Genomic DNA, 21,515 nt, shown 5'->3' with positions numbered 1-21,515 from the left:
TCCGGTAATCATTTTTCGAGTTTTGGGTGTTTGGCAACATTCGAAAAATGTGGTCAACATAAATCATTTTCCGTTGACCACAGAAAATCTATACATTTTTACAAAAGATGACTTCCGGATCCGGAAGTTATTTTATAAAAACGGTTCAAGTCGTCCCTCTCTCAGTCCGACGGACTGGTTTCCGCCGGAAACCAGAACAGATTTGCTATGTTTCTGGCGGAAACCATAGTAACGACCACTGACGGAAACTAGAGCGTGGAAAGTTATTTTTTTAATTATTTACTTATAATAAATATTATTAGTTTATTTATTGTTATATTTTAAATAAAATAATAAAAATATTTAATTATATATTTCTACTCATTTTTCGGAAAATGAACCAAACACACAAAAATAGTTTTTCAGAATGCAATCAAACACTGTAAATAAAATTATTTTCATGATTTCCAACACACACCCGTAAATGTGTTTATTGTATCAACTATTTAATATGTTTAAAAAGTTGTATTCGCGTTTATAATCTTAACGAATCGTGTCCCTATTTAGATTAATTGTATCATATCAACTCGTTAATGAATCTCATTTTCATGAATTGTGACTTCTAGATGAAACATAATATTAGAATAGGTAACAATAAAAAAAACGAAAGATAAAATAAAAAAGAGTAAAGTATAAATATTGAATTTAATCAATTAAAATATACGGAGTAAAATCCAAATTAAAATTGGAAATTAAATAAGAAAATGCCACCTTATTACTACTGTTTTATGCCCATAATCACCACTAATTTTGATATTTGTTTTAATTTAAAAATTTCATTCAGATTTTCAGATCCCTCTGAAAAATCCCCAATTTCACAGTCTATTGCAAGCATTGCGCGCACAAACACTCTCAAATTTTCAAACTTCAATCTCAAATTAGGGTTTTTCCAAACCTAATTGTGCGTGCATATATACATATTTAATATTTAATTCAATATATAAAATATAAGAGAATATTATTGAATAGGTTTTGGAAATTGGATGGAGCTGAAGTTTAATTGGCAACATGAGGGAGGAAACAGCGAGATCATGAGGAGTTAGAGCGAGTAGAGATGGGCGTGGCCAAGGCATGGAGGTGTGGCGGTGGGGCATTGAGTAATGTTGCTGCTGTTGCGGCGGTGCAACATCGGCAGAAGCACCATTTATTCGTCCTCTGTGCGTCTTCGTCGAGGCGGCCGATCTCGTGGACGGCCATCTGCGGGGTGATGCTCTTCGCCTTGGGGTTGATTTCGCTCTTCACTGGCCATGTCGCGTCTAATCTCGAGTGGTACTCTCAGCACTCTTGGCTCTTCAGACGGGTAATCTACGCCTTATTTGTCGTTTCTGAGTGTCTATGGAGGTTTTAGTCTTGCAGAAATTTGAAATATGTCAGACCAGGCAAACTAAGGAGTTCAGGCTGAGTTATTTTTTTGCATTGTGGATTTGAGGGGTTAGATTTTCATTTGTGTTGCGAAAATGCTAAGCATTTGTCCAAGATGATGCTTGGTCTCATTTCCTTTGGCATCCTGTTAGGGGGAAAACCTAAAGCTATACTTCAGCTAAAGTGCATTAGTTTTTTGCTTTGTGGCTTTGCCATTTGTGCACATCATTTCATTTTTGAACCACCCATACAATTTCAATGTGTGGAAATTATTGCTGTTTTAATATATTAACTAGTGTTTTACCCGTGCAGTGCAAGGATAAAATTTTGTTATTATGAATTTAAATAAAAAAAATTAAAAATACAAATATATTAAAATGTACAATATAATAATATAGTTGAATTTTCATATATTTGGTCAAGTTTTCAACATTGTTGATAAATTTAACAATAAATTCCAGTGAAGCAAAGTTTCTATGCTCAGAACTAGCATGTGCATCCAAAATTCTTGATCTTCTTTGTGATCCAGAGTACATATTTTATGTCCTTCAAAAACTCCAACTATGTTTTTTGTTGATATTATGTAGGACAGGAGTATTCGTGCACCGATTGATATTTGGAAATCAAAATATTCAAAATTTTACTATGGATGCAGTGAAAGAGGCCATCTTTTTGGGGGTAAGTTGTCTATGCCACTACACTTGCATGGTGTCCTTGGATGTGAGAGATAGAACCATTCATGTTTTTAGCCATAATCACTTACTAAGGAGTATCATTTTGTTTGTCGAATGACTGAAACTAAGTGTTTGACACCTAAGCCCAATTCTAACATCTGTTACAAACTATAGAGATTGGGTCTTTACACGTTTGATTTTTAAATGATTTAGAAAAAGGCAATAAAGTTTTTCTATGATTGAGGTGGTTGATGGAAAATTTTTAAATTCTACTTTGAACTTTTATATGTGGCATTGAATGGTATATCATATCTTAAATGCTAAATGGTTGAATCTTTCTAGTTTCTACTGAAAGTGATGTGAGCATATCTTTATTGTTTAATTGTATGAGCATGCATTTTCAGCTTGTATATTTTTCTACTGAAAATTTCCCTTCCTTCATTTTGCAGTATAGTTAAATAATATGAAAATTTTAAAGTAGTTGTTGGGCTTGAATTGTCATCTCAATAGAATTATCTATTTCTGTATTACTTATATAGCTGCCATTTTATTTAAAATTTGTATACTCATCTCTAAATTTGTTCTTAGTTCTCCTATTCTGCTTTGGCAAATTGTTTCTTTTCTTTTTTAAAGTTATAGAATGCCGTCAATAATTTGTGGCTATAGTTTTACTTTTGGCCAGAATATTGTCCCTAACAATTAGCAATGCTAAAATTTGAACTGTAGGTTCTGTTAGTGAGCGATCATCAAATGGATATTTACTTATTGCAACTAGTGGAGGGCTCAACCAGCAAAGAACTGGAGTACGCATATTCATTCATCTTCATTTTTGTTTTGGAATAAATATGTCCTAGATGTTCAAATTACTTTTTTCCTAAGTTGCTCATTAACTCCAACTGTTGAATTTAATTTTGTTTTACAGATAACTGATGCAGTGGTAGTTGCAAGAATTCTTAATGCAACTTTAGTTGTACCTGAGTTGGATCATCATTCATTTTGGAAGGATGATAGGTTAGTCCAGATTGTGCTGTTTTACTTGGAAAAATGCATTGCAATGCTTGTGATGATTTGAAGCAAGTTTCTGCATATTCTTATAATTTTTTTTAAACAATCCTGAAACGCAGTGATTTTCTCAACATATTCGACGTGAATTGGTTTATCAATTACCTTGCCAAAGATGTAACTATTGTCAAAAGAGTCCCAGAGAGGGTTATGAGATCAATGGAAAAACCCCCATATACAATGCGTGTTCCTAGAAAGTCAGAACCAGAATATTATTTGGACCAAGTATTGCCAATACTCATAAGAAGACGTGTAAGTGACAAACTTGTCACTGCTTTTGGTGATTTTATTTTATTTATTCCTGATATGAACTACTAATGCTTTGTTATGCATGGGAAAGAATAATTTTGTCTGTATGCGCACAATATTTTCTTGTTTAACTTGGTGACCAAGGTATTTCTTACCAAGGAGCATCTGGTTTTTTGAAAACTATAGCTCATGGAAATGATGTTTTCCTTGTGTGAGTGTTTGTTTAATGATGCTATTAAGTTGTAGATGAACTGAGCTTCATCAAGTTTTGTCATCTGTATCTGCTTGTTATTTTATGGTTCTTAATGTCTCTTTTTTGAGCTAGTTCTAAAAGACAGGTATGATGACTTGGACTTTAAAATTTTCCATGAGCTTGTCAGCTTGTGTAGGCTATCAGAGTAGAGCAAAGCTTTTTGCATCAGTTATTTCACTAGGATCTGCTTTGACTTTAAATGAAAATTTATATAACTATTTTAACAAGCCAACCTAACACTATTGTCTTCTGTGAAACCATAGGAAAACATTGAAAGACTTGAATGGTGGATTGAGTTTCTTGGTAAATTTATGCTAAGAGAGAGCCTCAAAATTGATGATTGCAGGTTCTTCAGCTGACAAAGTTTGACTATCGGCTTACAAATGAACTTGATGAAGAGCTACAAAGGTTGCGTTGCCGAGTAAACTATCATGCTTTAAGATTTACCAAACCCATTAGAAGTATGGGTCAAAAACTTGTGATGCGTATGCGGAAGATGGAAAAACGTTTTATTGCTGTTCATTTGAGGTTTGCTACGCTTTTTGTTTTGAATGGTGCAACTATTTACTTAAGTTTTCCCTGTGAGTCTCAGTAGAGCAACTACTTCTAAGTTGAAACTAAACTTCTTTATGATTTATTTTTCAGTTCATGAAAATTACTTAATTTATTGATAGCTGACATCTAAACCTTTCTTGGTTCGCTGTTAATCATTTGAATTTGATAATGATTGAACCATTTCTCCAATGGAAATTTAGAACAGTCAAAACTGCATTATGCTCTCACATCTGGTAGTATTATTACACTTTTATGATAGATGGAAGGAGAATCTTATAGGCTCATCTAAGGTACACAAAATATAGAAATTGGATTTGGAATCTGCTTTAGTAAATTAGAGTATGGTTAGTTTGAAAAGTTCAGACTTCATTTTTTGGTGCAAATTGTCTTCGTACATCAACTCACAATCGTCACCGTTGGCCCTTGTATTTGATGTCCATTTCTCTGAAATGTGTCACAGGTTTGAACCTGATATGCTGGCATTTTCTGGATGCTACTATGGTGGGGGAGATCAAGAAAGATATGAACTAGGCGAGATAAGGAAACGATGGGATACATTACCTGTAAGATTATAAGCCAAAAAAAAATTCTTGGTTTTTAGATTGTTCATTTCAATAGACGTGCTAATTGTAGTGCATTAAATAAGTTTTATATGCATGCCAAGTTAAATTTTGGATAGTACTTCCAAAATCTCTCAGCTTCTCTAACTTTTAGGAACATGTCCAATCTAAAAGGTAAAATATCCTGCCAAGCTTCTGAACTGTGATAAGCCCCTGTTAAGCAACACCTGTTGAAATATGGCTACTTGTGCTGTCTGTACACTATAGGTCTATAGTTTAAGCAGCAGTTGAGAGTCTGCCTGCACTTATTACCAAAGCATGTCTATAAGATTAAAATATTTCTTCTCCCAAGTTACGTAAACTGGATATCTGAGAATTCTGTCTATTTTTGTACAGGAAATAAGCCCTGATGAAGAGAGGCTGCGAGGGAAGTGCCCTCTTACACCCCATGAAGTAGGTCTGATGCTGCGAGCACTGGGATTCAAAAATGACACGTACCTTTATGTTGCATCTGGGGAAATTTATGGCGGAGAAAAAACACTGCAGCCCCTAAGAGAACTGTTTCCAAACTTTTATTCTAAGGAGATGCTTGCTGGAGAAGAAGAACTCAAACCTTTCCTTCCATATTCTTCCCGCATGGCTGCAATTGACTACATTGTTTGTGAGGAAAGTGATGTCTTTGTCACCAACAATAATGGAAACATGGCAAAGATCCTTGCTGGTCGAAGGTAACAATTACTTGACTGTTCGTAAATTGGATGTTCCTTTTAGGTTTTTCATTATGAATGAGATTTTATCCAAGTTCTTCAATGTTGATATTCCCTAGTCCCTACTGCTGCTGCCCTGATAGGATTTTGTAGTACTTCAGAGAGAAATTGAGCAGTTAATGTCAACAAGTTGGTTCTTTGAGTCTCAGATATTTTTCCTTTTAGTCATTTCAAAATGCACTTTTCTTCTGAACTGATCTTAGAAATGAAAAATAGAATACTGAGGGAATCAACACTGATCTGATGAAGTAACTGATTCTTTTTTGTCATAAATTGCCACTATAAGCACTGCTGAAGTAGCACTTCAGAATGGGGGTTTAGAGGTTAAGACTAAAGAGATTTTCAAGGCTTTGGCCTTTTGCATGATAACTATAGTCTGGATTCTTGTTCAAGAACAATAAAGATAAATACTCTTTATAACTATTTAGTCTACGTGTCATTTGGGTCTCTGTTGATAGCCTGCTAAACTAATTTTCTTTTGAACAATTGAACTGATGCTCAAGGCGGTACATGGGGCACAAGAGAACCATCCGACCAAATGCTAAAAGACTTAGTGCTCTATTCATGAAACGAGAGAAGATGGATTGGGATACATTTGCTTCAAAGGTTAAATCATACCAAAGAGGATTCATGGGAGAACCAGACGAGATGAGACCAGGGCGTGGTGAGTTCCATGAATATCCAGCCTCGTGCATCTGCCAGAAACCATTCAGATATTCCAGTGCTCGGAATTCTAGTTATGAATACAGTAGCGACGACCTCAGTGTGAGGAATTCGCAGAAACTCAGTAATGAAAACTTGAGAGAAAATCCAGCCTCTGTATTCGATGAGAGTGACCACGTTAATCCCTTGTCTGACTGACTAAGGAGGAAACTACAAAACATTGTTTGGCTTCGCCAAAGTGCTGCCTGCATATGTTTCTAAACTGCTGCTTGGAGTGCCAACTTTACTCTTAGCACAAATCCTCCGAGTCGTCAAAGTTTAGCCTACTTCTCAGTTGTCTGCTACCATTATAATATATTATTGCTGGATCTGTACATAGCAAGATTCTAACTACTGATGGATGATCAGCTGCAATTGTTCGTAAATATATACTCGCATCCTTTTTGTAACATATGCTGGCGGTAGGAAGCTATGGTTCATCAATGGTGCTCCAAGTTGGCTATTGGCTATGCAAGTTGATTTCTATATAGAGAGAGAGAGAGAGAGAGAAAGAGAGAGCAGCATTGGGCCATTGGCTATGCAAGTTGATTATTACTTTCTGACTTCATCTTGTAAGACACCCTTTGCATTCCAGTCTGAATGTTAATGTTTGGCAACACAACAGGTTAAAGCGGAAGTGTGGAACTATACATTTTACCCATTTTATCATATGTGGTGGTCCTAGGATCGTTTTTATCACCCTTTGGTTTATTTTTTGTTTTGTTTTATTTTTCTACATTTAAAAAAAAAAAATAAAATCGGGGCTAGGCCTGCAGAAACTACAAAGCGGTGTGAGTTGGAGATTTTCTTGGCAAACTAGCCCGTTTTGGCAATACTTAACACAGTATAACCAATACTCATTTTATTTTATTTTATTTTGAAAATAAAATAGATATTTTAAACTTATACAAATAAGTGTTTAATACAATTAGGTAATGAAGATAACCAAGTAAGAGGACCAGCTTGTGACCTCACTGCTCTAGCCAGTGTGTTCGTTGATCTTTTGTATGTGATAAATAGATACTGATTCAAAATGTGGTTGGTCTGTGTTAGAATGATCAGAAGTGTGGCGTGCATGGTTGTAGTAGGCGGCGATATGTATATAAAATAAAAAAAATTATCAAGGCTGATTTGTTCGAGTTAACTCGACTAACTTTGCCGAGTTGGGCAAGTTAACTCGGCCTAGGTGGACGCCTAGAGAGCAATTCGCCTCGATCTAGGGGCGCCATTCAAATAGTGGTGGTGTGTAAGAATGATGAGGGAGGTTCCCATTCAAACATTCTGTCTGAAGATGTATTTTCCTCGGAGCTCTATCCAACACCCAAGGTAATGCTTGTTTAATTTGATGGGCCAATATAATGCAGCAAATGTAGCGTAATGTGTGGCATAATAAGCAGTTTGAGTTTGTGGGAATATAATATAATAGTGTACATTAAATTTATAGATAGAGTTGAGGGGAGTGATCGTTTGTGGTGCAGCTAGCTAGCAATAGCCAATGGGGGGTTTGATTGGCACTCAGCTCGTTCACGCACTAACGTAACGGAACGTACTCTTACTTGGTCTGACCTCCAAATTAATAAGATTGTTTGGGGGTTTAATTTCCATATAGGCCAACAAGTAGGGGTATGTCGAGTGAGGCTTGCGTTAACATGCTTCCAGATGTGTCTCTCTACTGTGGAATGTGGTTCCACCCAAATTAAAGCTAAGCAGCTCTATTATCAAAAAAAGCTAAGCAGCTCTGATCTTTCACAGGTAGATTCGCATGCATGCATTCCAGTAATAAATTAAATGCTTTAATTTAATTTGTAGATTTTGGGTGTAGCTTATATATAATGGACTGCTCCAAACGTGAAGGGATCAAATCACTTATTGTGTCATGCCACACCTTTAATTTGCATCCTGCTTCAGCTTTCTCCAAATCGATCAACACACTTTAATGGTCTCCGTGTACCTCCATTTTATTTCCTATTTATTGCTGAACTTAAATTTTTTTTTCCTACTTTCTTTAAAACATTTTGTAAAGAGATGACAAATGGAAGTAATTCAACTAGGGATAGACAATTTATCCCATTAATGAGTTAGATTGTGATTTTTTTTTTTTTTTTTGAGATTTGTCCGAGATAGGGACAGCTCATTCTCGCCCGGCCTCCCAAACAATTATATATATATATATATATATATATATATATATAAAAGCTTAATATGCATGCATAATCCCCAAAGCTTAATATGTACACAAATTTTTTATCCCCAATTAATCTCATCTATAAATCTATTTTTTTAATATATGAAATTAATTCTCATGAACCCATGAGAAAGCTAGTTCTCATAAGAACCTCACCCCCCTCTCTCTCTATCTTTCTCTCTCTCTCTCTCTCTATATATATATATATATATATATATATATATATATATATATATATATATTTGAGTTTGTGTTCAATACATGGAATACCTTTTAATATAATTTTTAAATATATCAACTTTATGTACTATATTAAATTAAATATTTCAAAAAAAAAAAAAAAAAAGGAATTTGTAAACAATGTATGAAATGAGGAAGCAACTTTCATGTATCAATAATCGGCTATGGTGGTCCTGTCATCCTTTTCTATTAATATTATTATAACATTTGCTGCTCAAATTTGAGACATACAAGCAACAGCAGCAGCAAGCATTCATAAAGAGAAATAAATGGAGACTGCAAACTGCTGATTAACAGATTTCCCAAATCTTCAGGATAAAATTTTTCTAAGAGCGTTGTTGCATACATCTTGAGTCAACGCCTTCTGGCAAGGCTTATCCAATTTCAAGAGACTACAATATAAAAACCATTTGAAACAGATTCCTGCACCATTTATCCAACTACTTGGACAAGTTCCATATACAGCCCTAATATAGTAAGATAAGACGAGCCATTGCATAATGATTTTGTAAACATCTATTATGAACACCTACTGCCTAAATTTTACAACACCTAAAGCACAAACCAAAAAAGAAAAAGGGTAAACTTTTTCCATCTCCAATTTTCGCCTCTAGCAAATATACAAAACTATGCGTCCTGATTGTTGTAGACAACAGAGGTTCTATGGACGCATGGGATTATTCCAAAAGCGCTTATTATCCATGGGTATTACCTGTTACAAAAAGTGCATTCGGGAATTAAACTTCTTAAATTCAGTTTCTTCCACCCTCTTTTGGTTGGGGAGAAGCAAAAGAAACCAACGCTTGAGAGGAGAATGTTCGGAAAATAATAAATGTAAAATCCAAACATACCTTTCGATGTGCCCCTGTGGTGGCTTCTTTGACCTTTGTCATGGGACAGAGATGGGAATTTTGGGATGATTAGTGAGCTCTGCAAACCTTCCAGTAACTGTAAGCCACAATGCATCCCACGAGAGTTGAGTTAGCAAGAAGGTTTTTATACATGGACAATATATAAACTGACATATAGCATTAGATATGATGAAGACCAACTCGTTAACTCAGAGGTTCAAACTAACAGAAATTGAAGGGCCAAGGACCAGAAAATAGGTTAAAAGTTTCAAGAAAACTAGTAGATCTAGAACTAGTAAAGATTCTAATGGGTTCAAGAGGTTTTCTTTTCTTATTCTCATCTTTCAATATTGCTTTTGGATGCTTTCTAATGCCCTAATCATTTGTCCTATTTCCCTTTTTCTTTTTTTCTTTTTTTTTTTTTTCTCCAATTACTAAAAAGCTACCCATTTTGTTTCTTTACCACCTACACAAGCTTCAAGACTCAGCTAATCAAAAAACAAGTTAAGAAGATCCAAGACCTACCCTTGATGTCGGCTGAATCCTACGATTTGACCTCCGGGGTTCAATGACTTCAGGAATTGACTTGTCCACCTCAACTTTTGTTGATTTCCCACTGGCAGGAGTAACATTTCCTGCGTTTACCTTCTCAGATTTGTTTGTCGATGTTGATGCCTTCTTAGTGGACTCAGCTTGAAGATCCTCTGAAGAAAATTGCATCTGTCCTTCAGCTGCTTCTTCGCCATTGGAATTGCATTTGACAAAATCCGATTGAGCTGATTCGTTCTTGTCATAGCTCATAGTATCCTTGACCACATGGTCAGTTGAAGTAGCATCACCAGAAGCTGATGGATTTGATGTCAAAGAGTTATCTTTTGATGTCCGGCTTGAACTGGGTGGTTTCCTAGATCTAGGTGGTCTGGATTTAAACTCGGCCACTTCCTTCTCCTTAGGATTGGTTTTAGAATTATTTTTCCATCCACCAACTCCTGAACCTTGTGGCATCACATATTTTGCAAGTTTCGCTGAATCATTAGCTGTGGTGTCCTTCATGCCCCAGTTAGAAACATAATGCTTGCTTACGTCCATAAACTTCCTCTTCTTTCCGGGCTTAGGCACGCCAAAAACAACTTTGGAGCCTTCTTTCTGTAAACCAGACCTCATTGTTCTGACTGTGCTGGGCTTATTCTCATCTTTGTTGCTACCAACATTAAATATTGTTTCATTATCAGATAAAGGGAGCAACTTTGGTTCTTTATTTGTCCCAGGTTCTGGAAAATCAATATTTTTTGAGAGCTTGGCCTTTCCGCTGGTCTCACCAGCAGGATTTCCCAACTTTATTCTCTTCTCCTTTGGGGTATCACCCTGCAAGGCAAATTATCAATCAAGTCAAACTGGAAAAGGAGGTTTTTGGGTTGTAAACTACGTTACAGCATCCATGTGCATGCATACCTGAAACGCAGGCTCGTTTCTTGAAGTGGACCATTCAACCCACTCCCCATCCTTCCAAATAAGGGTTGGACGGAGGTTCCATGCTCTTACAACTGCAGTATCACCCCGAGCTGCAAACAAATCCAAAAGAAAACCATCACATGACCAATTGTAACTAAAGTTCAACTGGAAATGGGAAAATATAATTTAACATACCTGGAAAATTGACACTCAATATAGTTTCGTCCTTTTTGTTCTTTTCAGTAATAATCCCCTCTCTCCAGCTTAAACAACATACACAAGTGGAAAGAGTACAAGTTATTCACAGTGAACTGAGATAAACTAAGACATCTATTGCACCTGTCTGGAAATAATTTTTAGGCAGGTCACACTTAAAATTGCAGAAAGTTCAGACTTTATATGCAAGGCATTCACACTATGCAGGGTATGTGGATGGAATATGCGCAGAACCATGCCTTCGTCTAAGAATCAAGCAGTCATGGCAAAGATATTTCATGAACTTATGTAGAATCGATGCCATATCATTTATCCTACGGAACACAAGTTTTCAGTCAACACATACATAAAATACTAGAGCTAACAAATAAAACTTGAGGTGGACAAAATATCATTTTCATCAGGAAAAACTATTTCTTTTGGCATCTTCTGCAAGAATAATTTTGAGTCAATCAGGAGGAAACGAACACATCCTTCAGAAATTATTTTACTATGGCTTTAACTACTAGTACACTGCTTTAAAAATACCATCTAAGCCATGAGTGAGCTACGGATGTATGGCATCAACATGGTCTCAACAGAAAGGTGTGACAGTCTGGGAGAGAGGGGGAGGGGTAGATGCAACTGGAACTGTTCTTAGGTATGTGCGCTTTAAGGTGAGGCACGAGTGGATCTCTATTAAAAGTAATGCATTTCAAGATGACCTTTTTCTCATGTGTTACTCCATAATTTAGTAGAATAAAGTTTCTATTGGTTTTATTTTATACATAAAAAAGCACTATTCAATTATAGCAATAAGAAATTGTTTAATAGATGGACATAAAAAATTGTTCAATATTGCATTCTTACATCAACTGAACTTCATAAAGCCCAAAGCTGACAATTTGAAGAAAATGATAAGATTTGAAGTTGGGAAATGTTAAATACGATAAGAGCAACCTCAATAGTGAGTTTTTTGGGATGGTTTTTGAGGTGCCAATTAGGAGGGAGAGGAGGGAGAGAGAAGAAGGAAAAGAAGAGAGAGAGAGAGGAAAAAAAAGCCTCTTAACGCGCTAGCCGGCGTGTGCAGTGGCTGGGCAGAGTCTGCGCGAAACGCGCAAAAAACCACCCCAAGCAGAGTTGCAGGACATCCCCAAATCTTCTCTCTCCTTCACATCACCAATGTTAACCACTAATGTGGAAGCTCTATGTGCACTTACCAATTGTCCATCCGAGCATCAACTTGATCACCGACAGACCAAGTATAGTCCTTCATAGCTGCTCGTCGCCTCTTTCGGGCTCCTTCAAGGTGAACAGCAGTCATAGGATGGCTGATACGTATGCTGGGTACATCCTCACCATCTAAACGTAAAGGTATCCACTCCTTTAACTGTCCTGAACCTTAAAGGAGAGGAGAGAACAGATTTAATTATTTAAACAACACAATATTGCAAAATGTCTTTTAATGCCAAAGTCAAAAACAGCCTAAAACTCAAATCTTTAAAAATATAAGTTCTCATGTGTTGGCCATCAAGAACTACAACAGTGAGTTATTTCTGAAGGCGAATGCATTGCATGAAATGCAAAAGTGGATGTGGGAAAGTGCACTCATAAATCTAGTTACAAGGCATCAGACTGGCAGTTATATGTAAAATTGGAGATCATATCAGCATCAGCACCAGATTCCACTGCATCTATCAAACTTAGAAGTGATCCCATATATACGTAAAGCTCATTCAGCATTTTTGCTCTCTTTTTTATCATTTTCATTTATTAGAAAACAGCAAAACAAAAACAAAAACAAACCCCCCCCCCCCCCCCCCAAAAAAAAAATGGTTGCTTTAGCAATACTAATACTCTCATACTCAAGCTTATCAAGTTTCTTTACCAAAGTTTCACAGTGAAACAGTCATCATACATCCTCAAAGACAAAGGCTTCAGGAGCATAACCACACCCAATCACCTGATGGACTGTAATAGGCCAACAAATTACTCTTATATGATCCTTCTGAGGACGAAAAACAATATTTAAACCAGTTTCCCACAGTACATGTTGGTGCTATCCACCTTCAGTGCAAATCACATAAATGTGCCATACCTTCATCTGATTGAAGTTCAGTGTAACAAATGAATGCAGCTCCATCTTTCAAACTCAATACATTGGCTGAGAACCAGGCCTTAAGGTCACCGCTATCTCTAAGTACCTATTATCAGAGAAAAATAATTACAGAAAATACTAGCATTACCATTGGCGAAACACTATTGGTGAGAAACAGTAGCTAATACAAACATTATGGGCAACATAAACTAAAACATGTGTTGTTGCACTTGGTAAAAGTGATAGTGTAAAGGAAATAGAGCAGAACAGTTAAACAAAAACATAAATTAACAGTCTTATAAGTCAGAACAAGTGCACACACACCTCAACAAGACAGCCCTCTTTGATGCTGTCTATCATTGAACTTGCAATGTTTTCATAGTCACCCTGAAGAAGAGAAGTTGACCTTGACTCAATTTCTGGCCCAGTAGAAATCTCAAGGGTCTTGTTAAATTCTGATGTCGTAGGAGCCTTGCTACTACAAATATCCTTATCAGCGTGTGGAATAGAAGATGAAATGCCCTCTTCAGCCCTGACACTCCCTGCTATGGTATTAGCAGATGTCCCTCCTGGATGTGGTGACAAACCACCTTTCAGGGCATGTAATGCCTTAACAGATGGACCCTCAGACTGCTTAGGAAAAACATCAGAACCTTGTTCAACCATGTTGACATCAGATTTCCCCCCATTTACATCTTTTGATTGAGATATGGATTCAGAAACTTTCCAGAAACCATCAGGACCAGCTTTTACTAATTCACTCAAGGGTAAAGGATCCCCTATTACGACTTTTCCAGCATGTGATACTGCTTCAGCAGCCAATTCTGCAGCCTTCACTACAGCCATTAAATTTTCAGCATGCCTTGAAGCAGCTGACATAGCCTCAATAGAAACAAAGTTTCCATCTCCACTCTTCAATATGGAAGCAGGAGTTGCACTCCCCAAGTTGCTTACAGAGTTCGAGAGAGCAACTGCACTGTTTTCAATTGTAACACTTTTGCTTGAGACCAGTGATTCATCAACAATCCGTTTTACTTGTGCAGCAGCATCCGATGCAACTTTAGCAGCAGCAGCTGCCGCTTTTGCGACAGAAGCAGCAGCTGCTATAGCAACAGCAGCAGATGTTAGCTTAGCCTCAACATCAGGCATCAAGCTAGAACTCTTTTGCTTATCCAACTCAATCCATATGCCTTGGCAGTGACCTAGTGCTGCAGCAGCATGTGCAGATGCCTCCTCAGCTTGTAGTTTAGACTCTTCAACGTTTTTAATATCCTCCGGAGTTAAAGTCCTTCTCACAACATTAACCTCTGCTCTTTTGGAGTGATCAACAAGTAAAGAGGAAGCAGGGACTAAGTCAGATTTTCCCTTGGGCACAAAGCTAGGAGAAGTGGTGACAGCAACTAATGTAGAAAAGTGACTACTAACAACCGGAGCAGACAATGTTTGTGACGGGCTTCTGCCCACCGATGAGATCAATCCAACACTCTTCGATGAATAGCCACTGCTGCTAGGGGCAGAGACCAACTCTGCTGGAGCCACAGGTAAGGAGATCTGTCCATGACCATCAGTAACAGGTGGCTTTTTTCTCTTCCTAGATTTCAGATCAGCAGGTGATGCCGGAGCCTTTTTGTTGTCAACCATGGAAGTATTCCCTGCAATGATGCCAGGAAGTACACTAGGAGCCATGGAATTTGTTGGCATGTGCTTTGTACCTCCAGAAGCAGCCACGGATGATTCTTTGACAGGGGTCAATTTCACTGGCTCTGTAATAGGCAAAACAGGAAAACGCGCACTAATATCAAAAGCAGCAGTTTGTGTAGAAGCAACCCAGGGAGCAGGTATAGATGTCTGTGATAGCCAGGTAGTGTATCCAGCAAGGTTCCGCCCAGGGGGGATCTGGTAAGGATTCAAAGAAGAAAATGACTGATAATCTATGACTGCTCCACTCACTACGCTACTTGAAACTCGACTATCAGAGGGGGTAGCTATATTCCAAAGAGGCGATGAAAGAGGTATCATTGGAGTGACTATAGGTGTAGAAGAACCCTTGCTGCTTGATCGAGCAGCTGTTGATGAAAGAACTTTGCTTTGCAGCAAACCCTGATTGATTGCCTGATCTTGCGTCTTTGCACCTGCATTTCCCAATTTTAGAATGATATGGATAGAGAATTATACAAAACAAAACATTTCAGGAAGAAATAGCTACCTGAACGTGAACGCACAGGTGTTTCAGTGTTGATGGCATGAGATCTCGGCCCAAGATGCCTTTCTAAACAAGCACGCCATGCAGCCTCCCAAGTGCCCCTCCCTCCATCTGTAATGAGATGTATCCAACATCAACTACAATAAAGACATTTTAAAAAATGAGGGAAAAAACAATAAACTAACCAGTTGTTGTCCCAAAGGCTGATACCATACAGGCCTCGTCCGGTACTGCACCTTGACTGCAATAACAACCATTTCAAAAGATTTACTCATAGCAAACACCAAATGAGAGACATTATGTGGGGATCTTATTTCAATTAATAATATGTAATTATCAAGAGATACTTTTCAACTTAACCACTTAAGCTTTCAGACAGTAATCTGTGTACCCCCTCTTGTTTAGAAAAATGTACACTTAGAACCCTGGTCAAACCAAAAAATGTGTGTTTTCCTATTTTTCCCTCAATAAGATACATTACTTTCCTATTCTTAAAAGAATAGTAATGGGAACAAGGGGCACTATGGAAAATAAGTTTAATATATTTTTTCTCGCAGACCAAAAAGAAATTCTAAATTGAATCTCAAGGGATTAAAGTGCCATCTTTGGAACAAGACCCTATATTGGAAACCCCGGGGTAAGAGGTGAAATGAAATCATTCCTACAATTCAATAAATATTACCTTCAGCATATGATCCTTTTTCATTATATTTCAAAGATTAATATGCTCTAGTATCATAAGAGAACCAATGAAGCAAACAAGTAATCAAAACCCATTGATCCTATTATCTGGGGTGAAAGACAGGATGCTAACAAATGACCCATGAACATATGGGGTATGTTTCACAAGGTGTAAGAGCAAGCAAACAAAAATACACTCCCTTCGTCACACTTAATTTGTCCAACTTTCCTTTTTAGTCTGTCCCAAAATAATATCCACTTTATTAATTTAAACACCACTAACTTTTTACTTTTTCCAATTTACCCTTCTTCCTTTTAACTTTTCTAGGTGAGACCAAATTCACCTCCTTTTAGAAGGGAAATTTTGAAAAGAACACACATCTTATTTGTTTTCTTAAAAATCAAGGTAAACATAACTACCCCTTAAAAAATCGGATGGAGGGAGTATTACTCAATACTCATTTTTAATATATTCTGCCATTTCCTTGCCATCTTACAAATGAAAATCTGTATACTAGAAACAAGGACTCACATCAAAGATCCATAAACGAAGATTTGTGCTCGTAATTGCACTTGCTGTAAATCTGTGAAAGGCTGCTGAAACAATACAGATTGAGTGGAAGTGTTCAGATCTGGAAGATTGGATGTTGGAGTGGAAACAACACCACTGGTCTTTGTGCCACTACTCTCCCTGGCCACACGTGATTTGTCCCTCCTCTCTATGACTTTGACAGGGGTTTCCTTCAATTGGTTTCCCTTAGTACTTTTTCTCCCGGCCTTACTGGAGCCACCCCTTGTTTTACGCTCAGCTTTTGAGCCTCTAGAAGGCGTTATCTGGTCAGATACCTGAGGAGTTTCCTTACCGGCATTTGCTCCAACAGATATCAGAGGCAAGTCTTCCCCAACCTTGAATAGAAAATAAAAATCAAGAAAGAAAAAACAAATTAGTAGAAAATAATTCGTTGGGAATATTACATAAGCCAAAAAGATAAAGGAGAAATGTGCACCATTGGTACTTCAGATCTGTTACTGGGAAATGACTGCATGTCCTTGCTGGGTTCTACTTCAGAAGAGCCTGCCACTGGAGTGACCTTGATGTTTAAGCTCTCTTCTTTAGATGAAGCACTTACTCCAGAATTCATGCATGTTGACTGAACTTTACCAACAAGGTTATCTGTAACCTGAGGAGTTGGGATGCTCTCAACCGCAGCCCTATTGCCAAACTCTTCTTTATTCTTCTCTGTTTGCAAAGGTTGTGTGCAATTGGTAGCAGAAGTAGAAACTTGACTAGGAGCAACAGGTTCCACAGAACTTCCTATCTCTGCAAGATGCACTTCAACAATTCAGTTTAACACTACAGCATGAACAGCCCAATTAAGAGAACAATACTACTAAAAGCCCTTTAAGTACTGAACTAACACAGTAACTCAAAGCAAAAATACAAGCAGTTCTCGTACTGGTAATATTTGAGTCTATACAGAAACATTAATAATAATGCAATCGTGTCTAACCAACAAAAAGGCAAGTGAACCAAAAAGAATGTTATTCTAGTTTAATATCAACTCTTTAGTCTTTATGCAACCAAGCATCAAATCAGTTTATTATTAATAGAACAAAACCTGCTGGTTTACAAATTAGTCTACTAGTTTAGAGTCTTGTCTTTCAGTCCCCATAAGAATAAAATTTGATCCGGCTATAAACCACTCAAGGAAGACAGAAGAGTATGTCATTCCTTTCATTTCACAAAGTTAGAAGTCATTACTCCATAAAGAACATAGACAAACCGTAGAAGTGACAATTCATATATCAGGAGGTGCATAACAGTTGAAGACTTGAAGGAGAATGTTTTAATTTAAGTGAGAAAACTAGAAACAAATGGAGAAACCAGAAATGAGTAACCTCCAAGTTTTGGCAAGTCTTGGCCATCATTATTTGCTTCCTCATGCTTTTCAATAGTTTCTGTTTTATCACAAGTTCCCTCTCTCATCGTCAAGTCATGCTGCCCACCTCTTATTTTCAAATCTTTGGAGCAGTCTTGACCAGCATCAGCAGCAGCAGTTGCTTGGCCAACAGGGGTCCCTATATGGGAAGCCTTGACTATCATTTGAACAGATGAACCCAATGTTGATGGGCTTGCTTCTTTGGGGCATATAGTATTCATTTCCTTGTTACCGGAATGCATTGAGCTCTCCTTGACTGACAATGGCTTTTGCTCAGGGTGATTAGCCATCACCGGTGGAATATCACTATGTTTAGAAAGTGAGTTGACATTATCCACAGTGTCATGCGAGGAACAGTTTACATCTTTCACCTCAACAGCTGAAGCTACAAAGCATTAACGGTAAACAATTAGTACTGGTCACAAGTGAATATCACTGGTTAAACAAGTAATTCATGTTTACATTAGTAGAAAAGGAGAACCTTGTTTGTTCTGTACTGAAGTGCCAAATTCTGGCGCACAAGTAATCTCAACATCTTCTTTATGCTCTTCAACGATAGAAGAGGATCCGACCCTTATCTGGGGATCAAGTGATTTATCACGTTCCTCATTACTTAAAACAGCACATGGCATAGCTCTCCCTTTCTCACCAGATGAATTATCTTGATCACTATTACATGCACCAACAGGTACCTCAGACGGCAAGTTTTCTCTATATAACTGCACACATTCAGCTTTGGAAAGGGATGAAGGATCATGTCCAATGCCTGATACCACTTTGTCTGCTCCCACGCAAACATTTCCACCTTTCATATCTTCAGTAGCATGTCTCTCCTCAAGAATTCCAGCAGAAGTGGATGACTCCATTATACTGTCACACTCACCTCCTTGGTCAATGCTGCTTTCAGTTTGTGGTCCAAATGGCTCACTCAATCCCCCAGAGCTAGCAAATGAAGGCCTTTGATCTGATGAGATAAAACTCTCAGTAGTATTCTGTTGTGCTATCTTGCTCATTCCAGATGGTATATTTAAAGCAGAACACTTCTCCAGCTCAAGATTGGAGCAGGTCTCTAGGCCTTCAACCTCTCTGACCTCTGCAACATGCCCATCAGGTGCACTTGTGCTCTTAAAGGCCACAGAAGTCTCATCTTGCAACATACTACAATCATCATACTGGTGTTGGATTTTGGTTGCTTTGGGCGATACAACAATGTCAGACTTATTGTCTTTAGGAGGCTCAACAAAAGGTACATCTTTCTTACATACCTCAGCAGTGGACAAATCATGGTCCGAAATCCCTAGCAAACTGGAAGATTCCCCCAAATTAGTAATTGTGTTTTCACCTCTAGCTCCGTTAACACCTACCACCTCTGAAGTCACATTAGAAGGGGAATCCTTATTAGCAGCTGGAATACCAGTCTGAAATGCCACCCCACTTAACTTTTCATCATTGATAGTAGTGTCTTCGCTCACTATGGTATTGTCCCCTGCTCCTTTACAGAAATCATCAGGTAATCCACTAGTAGTTTCAAGATGAATTCCAGATTGTTTATCCCATTCACTAGAATTCCCTACAGTAACAGTAGGTGAGGAGAACTCTTCACCTTGAACTTGAACACCTGAAGCAGATGGATTTACTTTTGTTTGGTTAACCGTTTCATTGTCTAAAGTGCCAACTTCTACTTTATTAGAATCACTGTTTTTCACTTCAATTTGTATCCTATCATCAGTCATGATCTGATCATTCTCTCTGCTCTCAATGTTCTCATAAGCACATGTTTCCACCACTTGTGTTTCTAAAGCCATTTGGATAACTTCTGCCCCAGTAGTCTCTTTTGACCTAGAAAACTCATCAGGTTGTACACTTGGATTGGAATCTTTAACGTAATCTACTTTATCATCCTCCCTAAGGTTAGGTTCCATTATTTGTTGGGTTAAGTTACCCAATTCGTTGCCAGCATCTGATTCCTCAATAATAGCATCCACTGGAAGATTATGTTCCTGGATTACTGATTTTAACAGCATTTCAACAGATTCTGAAGATGCTGCTTCAGACCAAACATTGTTTCGCCTAGGGATGGAGCACGACTCTGCAGCACTTGGACTAAACTCTATTCCACTACTTCCTCGAGAATATTCCTCAATCCAGTGATTGTCTTCCTGACTAGGAATTCCAAGAAAAACTTCGTTTTCAACTAAGCTGTCAAATCTTAAATGTCCCTGGAGGCTCTCATCAAAATCAAATTTGGGAAGAGCATAAGGGCACAAAACAGAAGAAACCTTTGAGCTATCGTCACCGACTATGTGAAAATTCTGGCTTTGATAATCATTGTCATCATAATCCATCTGTGTACCTCTGTAACAAAAAAGAAGAATAAAATAAACTAATAAACCTGAGGAAAACAATCACAACGATTTTTAAAGATGTTGCACACTAACTGCACCTAAAATCCAGCCATCATATTTTTCAGGAAACAGGTTCAAGCTTGTGTCTTTCCTTTCCACTATTAAGAAATGTCTCTATACAGCTAAAACTGCAATGACCTTCATTATTATTATTATAACTTTGATCCAGCCCAGCTAAATTCAAATTATTCGTTTTATAAAATCCATTCCGCCAGTTCTTACCAACCTAACAATGACAATGTAACATTAAGTAATAAATTCTAAGTTATCCTGATCTGAAATGAATGCAATTAACACAACTTCCACAATATATCAATTCCAACCATATAGAAGCAAATCCATCATGACAATTTACAAGCTGAATGGTTGGGAAAAAGAAAAAAAGAAGTTTTCCAATATAACAATCTCAGGTTACTTGAAACATCTCTTTCTTTCCATACACTCACAGCTCAGTAATTCAAAGTCCTTTGTTTTTAGTGGTCTGAGTTTCAAGATCCCAACAAATTTATGCTCCACAGGTGAAGGGAAGACCACATCATTGTTCAAGGCCATTTTTTATTGATAACTAAGCAGACTCAATACATTCCGCAGTACAAAGCATTGTATCAACTAGAAATAATAAAATTTAAGAAACTGAAAGGGAGAATCAAAGGTTTGGTACTTTGGTCCCACAATTATTCCTCATTCTGAAATCGGTCCAATTTTTACTCAAGTTGTCATTCAGCCCTTCCATCTAATAGAAGCAACCAACGCCCAATTGAACCTATGAAGTCTTATGGAACTTATGAAAAATTACACATATCCCCTCTTCTTTACCACTCCAAACCATTGTTCTGGCAAGCTCACATGATCCAAACAAGGCTATCATCTTCCAATGGACTCACTTTTTATCTCCACAAGATTCCACTCCCAAACTACAAATCCCACCCAAATCAAAAGATCTGCCCTCAAATTGCCACATTTCTCAAAAAACACCACTTACCCCCCCCCCCCCCCCCCCCCCCCCCCCCCCCCCCCCCCCCCCCCCCCCCCCCCCCCCCCC

The 21,515-nt window shown here is 37.7% G+C and overlaps 2 protein-coding genes across 5 annotated transcripts in view; one reads left to right on the top strand and one right to left on the bottom strand.

Moving 5' to 3' along the window:
- Positions 1-828: 828 nt before the first annotated feature.
- On the top strand, positions 829-6,922 carry LOC116030277 (O-fucosyltransferase 29-like). The gene is made up of 9 exons (XM_031272477.1): positions 829-1,339; positions 1,989-2,079; positions 2,802-2,878; positions 2,998-3,086; positions 3,200-3,389; positions 3,986-4,167; positions 4,655-4,757; positions 5,151-5,482; positions 6,025-6,922. Exons 1-9 carry the CDS (start codon positions 1,094-1,096, stop codon positions 6,380-6,382), a joined length of 1,668 nt encoding a protein of 555 aa, XP_031128337.1. The 5' UTR covers positions 829-1,093; the 3' UTR covers positions 6,383-6,922.
- Positions 6,923-8,932: 2,010 nt separating this feature from the next.
- LOC116029205 overlaps positions 8,933-21,515 on the bottom strand; it is a 15,561-nt gene continuing 2,978 nt past the window's right edge. For 2 of the 4 annotated variants that reach the window (XM_031271111.1, XM_031271112.1), the window contains exons 2-15: positions 18,550-20,423; positions 18,028-18,453; positions 17,136-17,449; positions 16,661-17,034; positions 15,633-15,688; positions 15,451-15,558; positions 13,569-15,376; positions 13,245-13,350; positions 12,367-12,547; positions 11,147-11,214; positions 10,952-11,061; positions 10,025-10,864; positions 9,500-9,596; positions 8,933-9,360 (exon numbers count right to left, since the gene is read on the bottom strand). In XM_031271111.1, coding sequence (XP_031126971.1) covers positions 9,344-9,360; positions 9,500-9,596; positions 10,025-10,864; positions 10,952-11,061; positions 11,147-11,214; positions 12,367-12,547; positions 13,245-13,350; positions 13,569-15,376; positions 15,451-15,558; positions 15,633-15,688; positions 16,661-17,034; positions 17,136-17,449; positions 18,028-18,453; positions 18,550-20,413 — 6,369 coding nt within the window. In that variant the 5' untranslated portion in view covers positions 20,414-20,423 and the 3' untranslated portion in view covers positions 8,933-9,343. The remainder of the gene's footprint in view (positions 9,361-9,499; positions 9,597-10,024; positions 10,865-10,951; positions 11,062-11,146; positions 11,215-12,366; positions 12,548-13,244; positions 13,351-13,568; positions 15,377-15,450; positions 15,559-15,632; positions 15,689-16,660; positions 17,035-17,135; positions 17,450-18,027; positions 18,454-18,549; positions 20,424-21,515) is intronic. The other 2 variants (XM_031271114.1, XM_031271113.1) reach the window with 2 other exon arrangements.

Source organism: Ipomoea triloba, chromosome 9 (assembly GCF_003576645.1).
Source record: "Ipomoea triloba cultivar NCNSP0323 chromosome 9, ASM357664v1".
In the NCBI taxonomy this organism is placed as follows: Eukaryota; Viridiplantae; Streptophyta; class Magnoliopsida; order Solanales; family Convolvulaceae; genus Ipomoea; species Ipomoea triloba.
Note: the sequence above shows the minus strand (reverse complement) of the source record. Positions and strands in the feature narration are given on the sequence as shown.

What these genes read in the sequence shown, in the direction of transcription:
- LOC116030277 (XM_031272477.1), top strand. Translation starts at nt 1,094, where the DNA reads ATGGGCGTGGCCAAGGCATGGAGGTGTGGCGGTGGGGCATTGAGTAAT. An exon ending in TTTATTGCTGTTCATTTGAG is followed by an intron (nt 4,168 to 4,654) that starts GTTTGCTACGCT and finishes AATGTGTCACAG; the next exon opens with GTTTGAACCTGATATGCTGG. An exon ending in AACGATGGGATACATTACCT is followed by an intron (nt 4,758 to 5,150) that starts GTAAGATTATAA and finishes ATTTTTGTACAG; the next exon opens with GAAATAAGCCCTGATGAAGA.